The 16,085-nt window shown below is 37.8% G+C and overlaps 1 protein-coding gene across 2 annotated transcripts in view; it reads right to left on the minus strand.

Annotated features, from left to right (window-relative positions):
* Nucleotides 1-3,124: 3,124 nt before the first annotated feature.
* The window catches only part of TERT (telomerase reverse transcriptase), a 38,950-nt gene continuing 25,989 nt past the window's right edge, over nucleotides 3,125-16,085 (minus strand). For both annotated transcript variants that reach the window (XM_059489131.1, XM_059489124.1), the window contains exons 9-16: nucleotides 14,684-14,797; nucleotides 12,890-12,961; nucleotides 10,930-11,115; nucleotides 9,611-9,737; nucleotides 9,258-9,319; nucleotides 7,741-7,865; nucleotides 7,256-7,393; nucleotides 3,125-3,539 (exon numbers count right to left, since the gene is read on the minus strand). In XM_059489131.1, coding sequence (XP_059345114.1) covers nucleotides 3,436-3,539; nucleotides 7,256-7,393; nucleotides 7,741-7,865; nucleotides 9,258-9,319; nucleotides 9,611-9,737; nucleotides 10,930-11,115; nucleotides 12,890-12,961; nucleotides 14,684-14,797 — 928 coding nt within the window. In that variant the 3' untranslated portion in view covers nucleotides 3,125-3,435. The remainder of the gene's footprint in view (nucleotides 3,540-7,255; nucleotides 7,394-7,740; nucleotides 7,866-9,257; nucleotides 9,320-9,610; nucleotides 9,738-10,929; nucleotides 11,116-12,889; nucleotides 12,962-14,683; nucleotides 14,798-16,085) is intronic.

A 16,085-nucleotide genomic window follows, 5' to 3' on the forward strand; every position in this document is an offset into this window, starting at 1 on the left:
AAGTAAGTGAGGATAAAGTATGACATTGCCTTCAGGCTGAGTAACTGAGTCAAGAAAGAGAAAGGACTAAGGTTATAAAGCTGTAAATACATCAATAAGAATTTTTAACTAACTAAAGCATATGTTTTATATTCATGTTTCTGACTACACATCACTAAATGTTCATTAAAATCCTACAGGCAACTATATGCAGCAGGTCTAAGTAGTCAGAGTTCTGTTCTTAAACAAAAACACATCCAACTAATCTAGAGAGAAGCTAAGAAAATAATTAAACTAGATCTAAAAGACTTTAAAATCTATAACTCCATCTTGAGTCACTGTCACGCTATCCAGACTTGACTTTGGAGCTGTCCCTTCCATTCAGCAGAAGGAAGGCTTTATGGATCACCAGACATGCAGTTCAACCCAGGACAGGACTCTGGGGGAGGACATTTTCAGCTCCACTAACTACAAATGATGGCTGGGAAACACAAGCTGAAGTTACTGTTTAGCTCAAGTAGGCATGTAGAAAAATGTGTTGAGCAACTCTTGCATGAACACTGCTTTTCTGTTGTCAGTGCACTTCTGATGTTACCTCTACCAAAATTCCAAAACTGTAACCTCATTCCAAAAAGTTAGTGCTACAGGTTCCCCTTCTTATTCATGAACAATAAGATGATATCCTATAGATACATTTTTCTCCTGAATAGCTTGACTGCGTTACTTGAGGGAGCACGTGTATGCAAACACCTTCCACTCACTCTTTTCCCAATCTTTTATCTCCATGTTCCATCAAATCTTCTTTGCTCTAATACCCTGCTGTGAACTCATAATGTTCCAACAAACAAGACTTGCCTAGGATTGTCTAGGTTGCAAGAACCACCTGGGTTCTTTGGGGGTAAATCAGTAAAAGGTACAAACACAGCTATGGTGATGTTCAGCCTTAGCCAGAATCCACAGCCCTAAAACAAGGAGATAAATTGCCTATTAAAGGAAAAAGCCTCAGAAGGAGCATTGGAACAGCACTATAAATGAGGACACATCCAAATTATCATAATACAATAAACAGCTGCAGAAAGAAAAGCACAATCCTTCTGGAACAGAGAGGAGTTTCCTACATTGTGAAATTTGACACCTACCTCAACCTGAGATTCCCAGTCCATATCTCCTTCCCAAAAGGCAATAGTGGAGAGAAGGACTTGTTTGATGGAAGCATCCAAAATATTGTGATCTCCCCTAGAGGGGCTTCTGTCAAATTCCTTCCTTACAGCTCTGTAAACATACTAAAAACAATGTTCAGCCCTATTTCTCCCCCACCCCATTTAAAGCCTCCAGCAAGCTCAACTTCCTGAGTGGTTTGCAATGCTGCAGTGCAGGGAGTTACCTTCAGTGGTTTGGCTCTCAATCCCTCCACTTACCTTCTCTTAAATACTGAGACCTTAACCCTCACCACAACTCTCAAAGATTTTGAAATTTTCCCAGCTGTACAATGATTATTGAAAATCCACATTACAGATTCAGAACGCTCCTAAGGTAATTCATTTAATATTTCTAGATTCAAGTTATTCACTCTACCCAAATGTTTCCTGTCAGCAGTTGCTGTTTAACGCACTGCCTTGCTACCAATTAAGTAGAATATATTTTACCACCACAACGGATCATACTATTTCTTCTAGAACAGTTCTGTGCCAGAATAGCTTTATGGAAAATTTCTACCTCCCCAACATTATAAACATGTATTTTTAGAGCAAAAAACTGTATGTCTCTGCCATGGTTAAGCTATTCCATAGTATTTTCTTTCCAGTTAACGTAAGCCACAGCAGCAACTTCAAGTTTCCAGTACAGACTGCTGGCTCTTCTTCAAACCTCCAAATTCTTCACTTATGAAAACACATACCAGTTTCACTTTACTTTCCCCTGCCTTTTTGGGGGAAGGATATTTTTAATGAAATAATCTTCGCTTGTGATTTCTACACTGTACTTGTATCTCTTTACAAACAGATACTCTTTAAAACTGATTACTCAGCCAGTAATTGCTGGGAAAGGTTCAAACATCAGCTCGGAGAATTGCAAGCATTACCCTGTTTTCATTTTTATGAAACACTTTCAGCTGAGACTACATCATAAGTTTATGTTCTCACAGAGAAAGATGGGCCAAGTTTACATTCCCTCCTTTCTTCATGTTGGTGCATCTTGCTGTCTCTTCCTGCCACACGATCCCATGAAATAAAGCTTTCTGCACTGCCAAGCCTCTCTTATGCAATGTTGTTCCTGATAGTGCTCCCTCATCCAGTATCACTCAGACCACTGAGGGGCATGGGGGTATTTAAATGTTTGAGCTGCTGGCTGGAGAGCAAGAGTGTTATTCTTCGTCTCTAGTAGGAACAATTGCTCTGTGGCTTTTTAAAAATGTATTTTAAGAGTGCCACTTTGCAGACAGAAAAAACCCAAACCTGTATGACTGACTGTACATTTTCAACTGAGTTATGATGTTAAAGGACAGACTGCAATACTGCAATTCAACCACCAGTCCCTGTGTAGTGGGGATTTGCCAGGGATGAGGCAACCGTGACTTCTCTGGGCAACCTCTTTCAGCAACTCAACACCATCACAGTAAAGAATTTCTTCCTTTATATTGAATGCAAACCAACTCCCAGTTTAAAGCCATTCTCCCTTTTTCTACCACTATATGTCCTTGTAAAAAATTTGGTTTTGGAGAGCCAAAGATATGCAAATAGAAAAGCAATATACTTGGTATATTATCTAATCAAGAACTTTTCTTTTGTGGGTATAAATGCACCAGCATCATTCTGTACAACACTGTATTAAAAATATCCTAAGTATTCAAAATAAATAAAACATACACTAAACATAATCAGCTTGGACAGTGAAATTTTGACATACATTATTTGTGACCTGCAAAGCATAAAATTTCTAGCCTCTACAGCTTGCCATGAAATGCATTTGCCCTGTGCAGGTCACTGCTTTTTGTGACTCAAACCAGCATATTAAAGATTACTATAAAATAAAGGACCTGGAAAGAAATATGTGTTATTGCAGTTAACCAGGCAATTTATTACAAAATTGACTGGAACACAGAGAAGTAAAAAACAGCCCTTCAAGACAACTCATTGAAACAAGAAAGTTAACATTTTTGTACAAAATATAGTTTAATGATTCCTTCATCAAGAAGATAAGAACTATGGAACATAAATTACTTCAAACAGCTGTGAATTTACAAAAAAACCCCCACAAACAAAAACCCCAAACAGGAAGGTATTAACAAAACTATCTGCTCTTTTTATGTCCTTGTAGGGTACCTGAGAAACAGACACATAAAACTTCTGGGTGAACTTGCTCTTGGCCCACTCTACCAACATAAACTACAGAGAAGTCACCTAAAGACATAGCATTTATTTTCAAACCTGAGAAAATTATGAAATAAACCTCAATGAGTTAGTCCAGGATAGCTTTGAAATCTTGACAAAGAGATGGTTCTGTCACTGCCTGCAGTAGTGCCACAGTTTCTTCTGGGATCCTCCTGATTAGCCTCCTCTTACCTACCAAAAATATCAGAAACAATTAATTACAACTGCAAATAACTATTCATTCTGGTTTAGGGAAAATGCTAATGAAGCAATGAAATCAATACTAGCTAAAACCACCTAAAAAGCTGAAACATCTGAATTATGAGGAGAAAAAAGCTATAATAAAATATGCTACTGCTCTTCCACACTTAAATTAGGCTAACAAATAAAAAGGTTCAAAACTGTATGTGAAAATATTAACAAAGACAATCAAGGAGAAAATTCCTCCTACTTTCTGTTTTTGTGACTTTTTTTTCAGATTTGAAAATTTCATTACATTTTGAAAAGTGTAAGCCCATTTGTTCAACAACTTTACCCACCAAATAAGGCCTTCTGTTAAACCACAGTTACTGTGAAAGACTGAATGTGCCATCAATAGAAATACAATAGACAGCAAAAAGGACTTTTTACAGATTAGGAAGAACATGTAAAATCCTAGCAACAGTTTAAGTCTGTCACTAAACAGTGTCAGCAAAATTGTCAATGATGCAGAAAGCCAGAAGTACTCAATAAACATTTGCCCTGTATCTGAAAAGGAGACAGATGATGTATTTATATCTTATCATGATAACGAAAGACTCTTGCTCCTTTCCCCACTGGTAATATAACAGGAGGGATGTTAAACAATAACTCTGTTTTAAATACTTAACTCTGAAGAATGATGACAACTCATGACAAGCCCCTGATGTTGACTTTCAATAGGTTTAGAAATAGTGGGGAGAACCTCCTCCCCAAAACCTATGAGCTTGATTTAGATTCCCAGGGAGAGCAATGGAAAGGCACATGCAGGGACACAAGGGAAAACCACATTTATATCAAGTCCTGTCAACAACATAATCTTACAGAGGTAGTAGGTTTTATACAGCCAATACAAACTCCAAAATGACAACAGGAATTGCAGCTGTTAAGTCGACACAGGGGCTTTCACCAGCCTTGTTTATCTCTGTGCTAAAGATTACTGCAGCATGTAGAGATACTGAGCAAACTTCTAGGATCCCATCCCTGTCATGACTAATAACATCCACACATGCTACCTGATTTCCAGAAGACAAAACTAAAAAAACCATGTTAGAATTAGCTCTGACATCTCTACATAATGTTTAGCTCTCAAGTAATCTTTTCTACAAGATGATGTTCTGATTACAATAACATTGCCCAGGACGAGGTCTGGTGCAGGGCAAACAAAACTGATTTGTAACTGCATAGAAAACTATCAACATCTCTGTAAATGGATTTCAGTGCATGCCCAAAGGATCGGGACACTTAGTATAGTACCAAATTCAGAAGAAAACACAAATACAAACATCATGTACAATCAGGGACTGAGCAACAGTCTTCACCTATGACCAGAGGCCTTGGGGATACAAAGACAACGATGCCATTCACACCAAGAGTATGCATGTGACTTGTCACCACAAGATGTCTTTGTACACCACCGATTATTGCATCAACCCTTGCTGCACTGGTGGAACAGGGCTAGTGCAAGTACAGGTAAGATTTTAAGCTGGCTATTAGCAAATGGAGAGATACCATTTGAATTACTTGGACCCCAGTGATCTGTCAACCAATCACAGTGAAAGTTTCCATCTTAAAAGTTTCATAGTAAAGTCACAAGTCACAGCCTGCTAATTGTTCAGGCAGCTGTTAAGCAAAGATTTCTGCAACCTTGATCTCTCAGTAGAGTACTTGAAGTCTCAGATATTTCCAAAAGAAACTGGAGTCCGTAGACAAGAAAAGTGGATTGTCTTAACACTATGGATGTGAAGAACAGATTCTGCCTCAGAGAAGGTAAGAGTTATGAAAGAATAGCTAAAAATTACTCTTTTCAAAAGAACGCCACCATTGACTTTCTACAGACCTTTGGACTTTTCCTGCTCCACCTCCACAATACTCAGGAAGTACAACATTAATAGGCTTCCCCAGGAATTTAGGAAGAAAGGGAATAACCTTTCTAAAGGGCAATTCTCACTGACAGAGAAGCCAGCTGACAGGTGGCCAGCTTTCTCTTCCTGGATAAGAAACTGTTCACAGAGTTAGGCCTTGACCACGTGCAAGTTTCAGGTCAGTATTGCAGTCAGGCAAGTTAGGCACTTCTAGGGGTACAGTAGAAGGAACCTAGTGACAATTGCTATTCAAACTAAGAAAACTTCACCTCTACTTCCCAGCCCATTTTCCTGGCATCTGTGGTGGTGTGACTTTGTGGACAGCAGAGACCACTCTTACTGATGCACACAGCCATGGAAGGTGAAATTCCGCTGAGCAGTAAAGCTGTCTGGGGTTGTATATCCACCCTGGAAGTACTGTCAGATTAAACAGCAAAGCATGCACAGAGAAGGATGGAGGAACTTTGGCTTAGATCGTGGTCTGCCAGTCCAAGATCCCAAAAGCAAAACCTTCAGCATTAGAGATGAAAACTCAAATGTGCCCTATATGGATCTTAAAGAAGTGAGGCAGCTCCCAGAGAAGCCACTGTCCTACTGGTTCTATCTACTGCATTCTCTGCTTAGCTCTTCAGTCCCTGTCCCCTCCAAGTGAAGCAAGCAGCCCTGCCCTGGCTTCTCAGCAGACTCGGGGCCTCTGGTTTTGGTGTCAGTGTGTAACTCAGAGAAGGAGTTCCTCTGGGAAAGGCTGTTGGAATTCTGCTCCACTCACAAAGTCCATAGCTCTCAAGAATGTGGCTATCAAGATCCCAACCATTGGTTTGCTTCCTGTGAAAGTGTCATCTTGATACATTCACACTGCACCACCAAAACTCAGGCTCTGCACTCAGGCATTGTTGCAAGCCTTTGATATGGGAAGGAAATGCTTCCTTAAAAGAGAGCTGCTTTCTTTTTGGGACATTGGACCTCAGTGCAGCTATCAAAGGAAGCTTATGATATCTTTCAAATCAAATAGGTGTTACTCTGGAATGAGACCCAGGAATTTCTTGCTCTTGTATAACAAAACTGCCCAAGCAATGACTCATTCAGAGCGCAAATTACAGAGTCAGCATCGAGAGTCTGGCCATGACTGCAGCTAAATTCATCACCAGCACTGGCTGCTTCAGGAAAACCTCTTGCTGTCCACTTTTAGTATCTTAAAACTGAAAATTCTATTATTTCTGGAGCTGACCTGCAGGCAGACTGAACAACTGTTAAAGGAAAGAGCTCCTCAGGGCCCAGGGACACAGACAGCATCTTTCACCAAATGGAAGTGTCAAAGAAACACCAACATCACAACTGTGTAAGAATACAATTCTGCAAGAATACACATGCAGCGGAGCCAGTGCTTCTGTTTCCAAGTGACTCTGGTGGCACTTTTTTGGGTAAAAGTTTAAATTGTGGGAAGAGCTTTAGTTGCCAGTTAATCTACATTTTTAAAAATAGAAGCTTGAGTGTTTGTATTTCATTTAGTTAAACCTGCTGACAATACATACATGATTAACACAGTCTTATTAAGCCTTCTGAAATGCACAAGCTTACTGAGTGTCAAGCATCAACTGTCCTGTGAGAATAAGGCTCTAGAAAATGCAGTGCTGGAAAGCATTTTAAGTTTTTAGTAAATTTGAATAAAATCAGGAAGATCATTAATGTACATCTGAGAACAACATTTTAGGATTAGAAAACTCTAAAAATCCATTATTTTATTCATTAAATAAGTTTAATTACAATGAACCATAGACAAAACTGTAAAAACAGCTGAATACTTACAGACTTTTAAGGATGTAAGCAGACATTTGTAAACAGCTTCATGATTTAACAACTTGACAGTGAAGGCATGGTAGCAGAGCCATTCTGCTACCTGAATAGGGAATATGCCAGATACACCTTTGTTATCTTTAGCAACCCCTAGAGATAGAAAAGGGAAATAATGTAATTGAAAATGATGAGCATTAACAAGTACATCTGGTCTCCTCCTTCTATAAAATCACCCCAGGACTTTTTACTAGAAACCTGTGCAGTCAGTGAAGTCTTGTGCATCAGCAGAAAACTAAGAAACTGGTACTTGAAACACAATCTTCAGAAAACTGAGTTTTAGAAGAAAATGCACTGTGATACTTATACATTTCTCAATATTAATTCCTGATTTTTATCCCAAAATTACACCATTGGACTGCACATTCAAGACATTCTATTTGTCTAAAAACCCCAAACAAATCCAAACCCACTGCTTCATTGCCATTAACATCCTATACCTGCATTTACTGTTTTCAGGATAGCATAGCAGCATGATGCAGTCTGAGAGATAATCCTTAGGAAGAAATCAGGATTTTTTCTAACTTGCTGGCTGAATGGAAACTGGAGAACACAGGCATGGAACCTGTTCACAAAAACAGCCTCTTTAATAAAAAGTCATTTGCAATTTCAAGTGAAACTATGACTACATAGCTTATACACTATACAACATGTAAATGCACACAACAGTCTTTAGCTGTATCAATGCTGTCACTGCATGACACCTCTCCCATATATACACAATCCTGGAATGTCACACGTAAATCATGCTTGTTTCTAAATTTTATGCTGAAAGAAGATCTTGAAGCCATCTGCCTTGGTAGCAGACTTCTCCTCTGAGGATAGCATAACTGTGTTATGTGCAGGGAAAACTAAACTACCCATTGTCACCAATTCCATATCACAGACTGTGCCACCAGAGAACACTCACATGAGAGAGAGTGAGAAGCAGCAGCAAAGCAAAACCCCACAATAAATTCTGTTGAGGTATGCAAGAAAATAGACTTCCAAATGATTTCACAGACCAGGACACTCACTCCTTTGACTATGTGGAAGCCAACTCAAGCCAAAAGTTTAAGAGCTGGACACATCAGTGCTGTACTAGACAAACTCAATTACACTTCTTGGACAAGGAATACAGCTTGAATGTGGACCAAGATGAACTTAAGAACAAAACCAAAATGTCCCTTCATAACAAGTGAGAGCATAGCAAAAGAACAACATCTGATTTCTGTGAACAGTGAAGAACTCCTTTCACATTTTTGTGTTAAAACAATAAAAACCCAATTACTTGCTGCTGACAATCATTCCAAGTTTTCAATTTACATAATTTAGCATTTTCTTCCAACTTGCTTATCAGTTTTGATTTCTTTCCCTTATCTTTGTTTAAAACATTCACTTTCTCTACTCATCAAGCCACGGTCACAAATGCCAAGATATTACCAGCTAAGGAGCAACTAAAATGTTATCAGCAATAAGAAACTACAACTAACTTTGTATAATGAAACCTCTCTTTACCTGGAGTAATACTGGTCAAAGTTCTGTATGACTTTAACAGATACAAAGTTCTAAATATAAACTGCCTAATATTTAACTAATCTAAATATAAAATGGTTAATAAGGCTTCTTATCATACTCCTGAATCAAAACAGACAGGTTATCTCGAGGTCAGCTGTCAAAACCAAGACAGTGAAAATCCATTTGGCAAAGTATCACTTGAACACACAAATCAAATATATTTCTGTATCCTAAACCTAACAGTATTACCTAAGAACAGTGTTGAAACAAGAATAATTTGACCCACTATTGACATTTACTACTGCACACATTATACATATATATATGTATATATATATATATATATATACACACACACACACTGCACACCTTCAAGACACACTTGTTTTCTGATTCATAGCTCCTCCATGTGGCAAGAAAGAGTAATGAAATACTGACACTTCAGAAGACAGTCACTCACCTGTAAGCCTGGAGTAAAAATATCTTGTAGATGTTAATGAGAACTGTTCTAAGGCTGTTGATCTAGAACAGAACAGAAACAGAGCTATAAGAATATTTTAGTGGCATAATAGAATTTGTTGAAGATCTAGACAAAAACCATTTTATGTTAAACTTAAAAGATTTCTTTAATGCAACTAAGTTAACAATGTTGTGAAGGATTAGTTCTGAAACCCTACACTTTATCTGATGTCAACATTCCCAGATTATATGGATTTCCTCTCAAAATAAACTTGTATGTTAGAACTCAAAGCAGTTTTAATGCTCTTCATCACTAATCACTATATTGCCAAACATCCATTTTCATATTCCCACCTGTAAATCAAGAAATAAACTATGACATTTCAGTTTGAGGACTGCACTCAATTTGTATTTCATGTTTTTTCCAGCTGTTACACTTGAATTGAAGGAAAGACTTGATCTGATAGAAGTACAGCTGTAACTAGAAAAAAAAGTAAAAAAAGTAGTTAAACTTTATGGGCTAACAGACTAAATTAAATTCTCTAAAGTAAGCCTAAGCCTCATTTAACTTCCCATATTACAGAGATTTCCTGCTAATCAATGAACCAGTAGCTAAAAGATGACCATAATTAAATTAAATGTTGAAAGAGACCAGGCCCTGTGGCATTAAGGGTATTTAGCTAAGGGCTGACTTCAATATCTCAGGGCTGAAAAATTCAGCCTGCTAAAAAAAGCTAAATTGATAACCTTAAAAACAAACTAAATGTATTTCTTAACCACATTGTCTAGCCAGAACATTATTAATTACTCCAGTGACAATCATCTTATCTATATCTATGATCCATGCAATGTAGGAGCTTAGGCTTGAAGCCACCTTAGTTACTGGAACAACCCTAATGTTCCAGCTACTTAAGTCACACTTATCAAAAGCAAAGTCTTGAAACAAACACTGGTGGGCTTGGCAGTGCCGGGTTAATGGTTAGACTTGATCTTAAAGGATTTTTCCAACATAAAGAATTCCATGATTTTATGATTCTGATTAGTGCCTCCTAGACCAGTAGCATCAATAATACCCTTTTCAACAAACTTTTTCTTTCAAGAACTCAGCTAGGGAATAAGTCTCTTTGGCTGTTGAGTTTGGCCCTTCGCTACGGGAAACCACGTCATATAAATTCCTTTCCTGAAGTGACCAAGCTTTTCTGTTTAGGAAGACTACTAAAGAACTTTACCACCCTATTGATGGAAAATTTCCTCCTAATTTTCCACTTAAATGCTTAAGGGCTGCTTATACTAAAAATGGTCAATAATGAAGCTAACGAAGCAACATTTTCCTTGAGTTTAAACCAGTCTTTCTTTTTGTTCTTTAGAAAATCTCGTAGCTCAGGGTCTACAGAACTTTTCAGTAGGATACATTATCATCCTCTCTGGAGTTCTATGCCACATCAGATTGTTTTGTCTAAATGGTCAAGGTTGCTAGTTTAAAGAAAAGTTCCCCATCCCACACATTCTTGCCCATCTGAAGTGTATCAGAGGGAACACTTCTGATGTTGAAAGGATTGCTAGCCCCTGTAGTCTATACCAAATTAATCCCAATCTATTTTGCAATTAATTCAACTACACCATTCCCAACACACCCTTGTGCTTCTCCCACTGGAGTGCACAACTCTATTTACCTGGAGTAATCGCAGTAAACCTCAAGTGTTTTTATATCTAATAACAAACCACACCATGGGATCAAACGACAATCTGGCAGCTGTTTAAATTTGGAACATCCTGGGATATCATCAACAGGAAAATTCACCACTGTCTTATTTGGGTTTATTAAAAGGCCGTACTCAGGAATACCTGTTGCTAGAGTCCTAAAACAGATATCAACAGTTAGGCTAAGCCCCCCCAGCAAAGCAGACAAAAACTGGCACCATGCTGCAAGACAGAAAATCTTGAACAAAAGGGCAGAAATCAAAGAATGAAGGGAACCACAGCCAACTCTTCAGGTTAAGGAACACAGCTAGAAATAAAGAAAGAGAAGACATTACAGGCAAATAAATATATAAAATGAACAAACTTGAGTATAATGAAGAAAAAAATTTACCGATTAATGCAAATTAAGCACATCAGCCATGCAACGCTTGAGACAAGCTGTATGAACCACACTCACAGAAACCTCTGAAATAAAAATCACTGGTAAAAGATGACAAGTTCCTGTTTTTGGAAGTTAACAAAACCAAGGAGAATCCATATAAGAGGAACCTCACTTATCTGATGAAAAGTCTTGAAGGGGAACATTTTCCCTAAGAATGTTTTCACTGCCAGATTACCTGCTACATACTGGATCAGCAGTGTCATGGACAAGAAGCAGTTTGCCTAACTTGGTAACGTACTTACGTGCAGGCTTTAAAGAGAGGAAGAGCTAGGCTCCTTTTCTTGGGGAGTCATAGTCTTAATGCTGTCTCCTCAAAATTAATTTACTGAGTCCCCCAGTTCTAATACTACATTAGGAAAACCTGGTTCTCATAGGATCTGATCTGTAAACAGTTGTGAAAATCTCTCACAGAAAAGGCTACTTCTCTACAGAAAATCAACATATCTGGTAGAGAAGCTGATATAGAACAAAGATGCAGACAACTTCAAAGGGCAAGAAGGACAATATCTGCACTGCTACTCAGGTGACATTGTGCTGAAAAGATGTTATAAGAGATTAATAGCTCTAAGCCCTCACTGTTAGTTTGATTTATCTGTAAACCCACAGATCCCTAGAAATTGCTTTCTGTTCTGATAAGGAAATGAGGATAAATGAAGTCTTCAAAACACACTACCACTATTTCATACAATTCATACTGTACTTAACGGATTGCTCCATTACCTTTCAAGCTCACAACAGAGCTGCATCTTTGTGACTACTGAAAAGCATGATGCAACTGACAACACTGCAGATGCTAAGCTTTTCTTCAAGACCTGTCCTGTGGATCCTTTAAATTGATTTTGGCATCAGCAGAACTCCCCTAGGACTGACTGTACACTCCTATCTGCAGTAACCAGGAGCTCCTGGGATTCAATTTTTAAAGAAAAGGTAGTTCTGAACCACAACAAAGAATTACTGTTTTAAAACTTCAGTGTGAACTGCATACTAACATGCTATTGGTATCTTCAGATACTCATCATGGAATGTTAATGACCTGAAAATTCTTAGCAATATTGGATTGGACCAGAGCTGCATTCTTTCCTGGGAAACAGAAAACAGCAGCATGAGTTCCCAATAAAAATATTTTGAGAATGTAAATAAGGCATCTTAAAAAAATTGAGGGAAAATGGTTTTCAAAGACAACTGTCATCTGCTTTGGTTAGGCTGCAATACTTATTTTTGCTTGAAGCTACACCAAGGTTAGTAGGTAGGTCCCTAATTTAAACTTTAGCAGGAATTGCCCAGTATGTGAACTGCAACAGTTTGTTAACTGGCAACCAAGAATGCAGTTTTAGGATTCTTCCCAAGCACAGGCTACTACCAAGGACTCCAAAACAGCCCTTGATTGTTAACTCATAAAACAAATACACCTATGTGCATAAAGATGAAAAACAATTACATAAAAGATAATAACACTAAATAATTTGCAGACTATGTCTCTAACAGCATACCTTAGAAAAGTTCTTGCCTTCATTAAATGTGGTGTAAGCAGCAAAAAATCATCAATGAGACGTATTAGGACTCTGTAATCAAGAAGAAACCAATCTTAGATTTTTTAATACGCAATCTTTTCAAGGTTTTCTCATACATTTCAGAGCAACAATGTGCCTGCCTATTTTAATTCACAAGATGGTAGAGGCCAATATGAACTCCAAATTGAGGCCCATTAAGAAATTCTCTGTTTTGCTTCTTTCCTAAACATGAATGAAAATAAATAAATAAAGGAAAAAAAAGGAAAAAAGTGAGACTGGCTAGACGAAACATGAAGGAATTTACAACATACAAACTATTCCACAATGGCTTCCCTGGATACAGGGCTTTACACTTTTCTAAGGGAGAATTTGCAGTATTTTTCTTGACAAGACAAGAGGTGCCAGACCAGGTACACAAGTAGATTCTTGGTGGGATCCAGCTCTCTTCGTTTACCAAGTAATAACTTGTTTATGAAGCGATAGCTTCACTGTAAACCAGAGTACCATCTAGCACTGCAAAGGGTGAAATTTTCCAACAGAATTCAGACCCCAAGCATGCCCATATTTTTCTGGTAAATCCTGCCTAGCAGATCACAGAGAGGTAGCTCTGGAGATGATGATGTACAGTCTCGTCTTCAAAGCAAGAGTACTGCCATCACTATGACCAGATCAGCTGCACCTTGGCCCAGCCACGTCAATAACTACCTTATTCTTCTGACTTAAAGGACAAATTAAATCATCAAGATCATTCAACAGACACTTAAATAACATTCTAAAATCTGCTCTAAATAACGACAGTCACTACATTAAAGAGTGCATTCTTCTGAATCAGTTTGATAATTTCCCCTTTCTAAACACCCTTTGAAATCAACAGACAGCTTTTCACACTCACATCAGAACACCCTCAAGTCTGTAAGAAGTACTACTTTTATAGGGAAATGTTTAAAATTCTGACACCCAGCAAGCCTCCCAAGAAGAGACACCAGACACATGTACTTATCTGGAATATTCCCACAGTTCTTTTTTATTTTTTGGGGGGGGAAGAATTCACAGCAATGAAGGGAAATGTCTGAACACAAGGTTCAGGGTTCAGCTCATGACTATATGCCCTAACCCAGGATTCAGTTGGGGATCTGTTCATACAAAGGTAAAAGGAACCTCAAAAATTTTACAGCTAATAAATTGGTAAAGTTTTTATCAGACTAGTTTTCTGTCAACTTCCTAAGGAGCAAGCACATGCAGGGCACAAAGACTGAGAAGATTTACCAAAAATCACACAGGGCTTCAAACAAGAACCAACATACCCCATAAAAATCTGCTATAACGCTCTGACCTTGATAAAATGTTAAGATTTACTGACAGTGGATTGGAAAGCCCTCAGGCAGAAGCCCGGAGTATCAGTATCAGAAAGTATGTAACAAACATCTCATCTTGTCTGAGGTGGAAAGACCACAGATGATGTGGGAAGGAATGAGACAAACTTCTCAGAAGTACAAGAGCAGCTTGTAAGACTCCTTACCGTGTCCTTTCTAAGAATAAATCTCCTACCAAAGATAGAAAAAAGCTTCTCTGCATTTTCTTCTCAGTCTTGCAATGGGGAAATTCTCCCCAAAAAACAACCACAGTTTCACTGAAGCTGTAGAGATGTGCAGCATACTCCTAATGAAGTTGGAAATCCTTGAAATTCAAAACTAAATGTCAGAGAAAATTTCCAACAATATGTACTACATATTATGAATTACTGTAACAGGGTACAGCACAAAGCATCCCTACCCATCCTGCTTTATTCCAGCGAGCCATTTGTTTTCCATATCTCCATAGAATAAGCTGCAAAGTAAGGTTGACAAAATGGAGCCCTGTGGAATTCCACAGCACTGTAAGTAGTATCTACGAAAGAATAAAAGAAAACAAAAAAATCAAATCGTGTAACAAGATCACAATAGCTGTTAAATATTTTTTCCAAGTATAACATAAGAAATATGCTACATGTTTGCCAGTTAGCCTTAGGTTTTTTTTTTGTTCTTTCTTCTAAGAATCTACATAGAGATCTAGAAGTTTTAATTTTAACAGTGAAAAAAACCCCACTAATTCCCATATTTCCTTTGTATTAAACTCCAGGAGACAACTGCCATTAAAAAAAGAAACTGCGTAACTGATCTCAAACCACAATGCCTTCTTCTGCTGCAGACACATCCTTCATTCAAGTTTTTTAATTCTTTATGTTACATGTTACTGTGACAGCTTCAAGAGAAGTCTTCTTATACACAAAACAAAGTGCACTGGAAGAATTTTCTATGCTGGCATCAACCAAATGGGTATGGCTCACAAAACCCAAGGGAATTATTTTCACAACACTTTGAAGCAGTGAGATACTACAATGTCCATTTCCCCACTATTACACCTCACAGCTTGGTGAAGCTGAAGAGAATAAATTTAGACCACATATTACTTTTGAGCACTGATCCTACCTGTATTTTCAGTCATCTGAAAACACTCCTGGCAGTGATTTTATTTTCTTACAGACTTTTGTTAAATGTATCAAATGGTATTAAAAGATTGCTTAGATAATCAGCTCAATAATCAGCATTTTTCAAAACATCAAGTTAGTGTTGACTGTGATTTTTTCATGAGGACAAGAGACATTTCTATTTATTTACTGAACATATGGGGTTTTTTTTGACAAACAAGAACAAGCTACTTAAAAGGACTAAGTTCATTTCAGGACAAACAGTATTTCTTCAGTCAAGTTGTGACAGAAATTGAAAGTGTGAAGGTGGTTTTGTCAGGGTGTGCTTTCTCTGAAACCATTAAAATTCCATGAAGCATACTCACGTTGGTTAGTCATTAATAAAGTATGCCACAAGAGCATTCTTACAATCCTGCCAAAGGGAGTGTAAACATCAATGCTAGAAAAATATAAACATGCTTCTATGTGACTCTTTGAGAGCATTTCTCACTCTCCCTCAATCCTGTGAGATTCTAAAATAAGTGTGCTAAAACAAAGGTATTTTTTCCAGAGTTAGAAGCTATTCACTCTAACATAAATCACCCTGAATTTACAAATAATGATCATGTAAGTACTTCCTTTTTTAGGCATGGTACACATTTGCCACCTGGAGGCAAAATATAAGTACCAAGACAGTATCTCTACCAACACAAGAAGAAATCTGCATTA

The sequence above is a fragment of the Ammospiza nelsoni genome, chromosome 1 (assembly GCF_027579445.1).
Source record: "Ammospiza nelsoni isolate bAmmNel1 chromosome 1, bAmmNel1.pri, whole genome shotgun sequence".
NCBI classification, from domain to species: Eukaryota; Metazoa; Chordata; class Aves; order Passeriformes; family Passerellidae; genus Ammospiza; species Ammospiza nelsoni.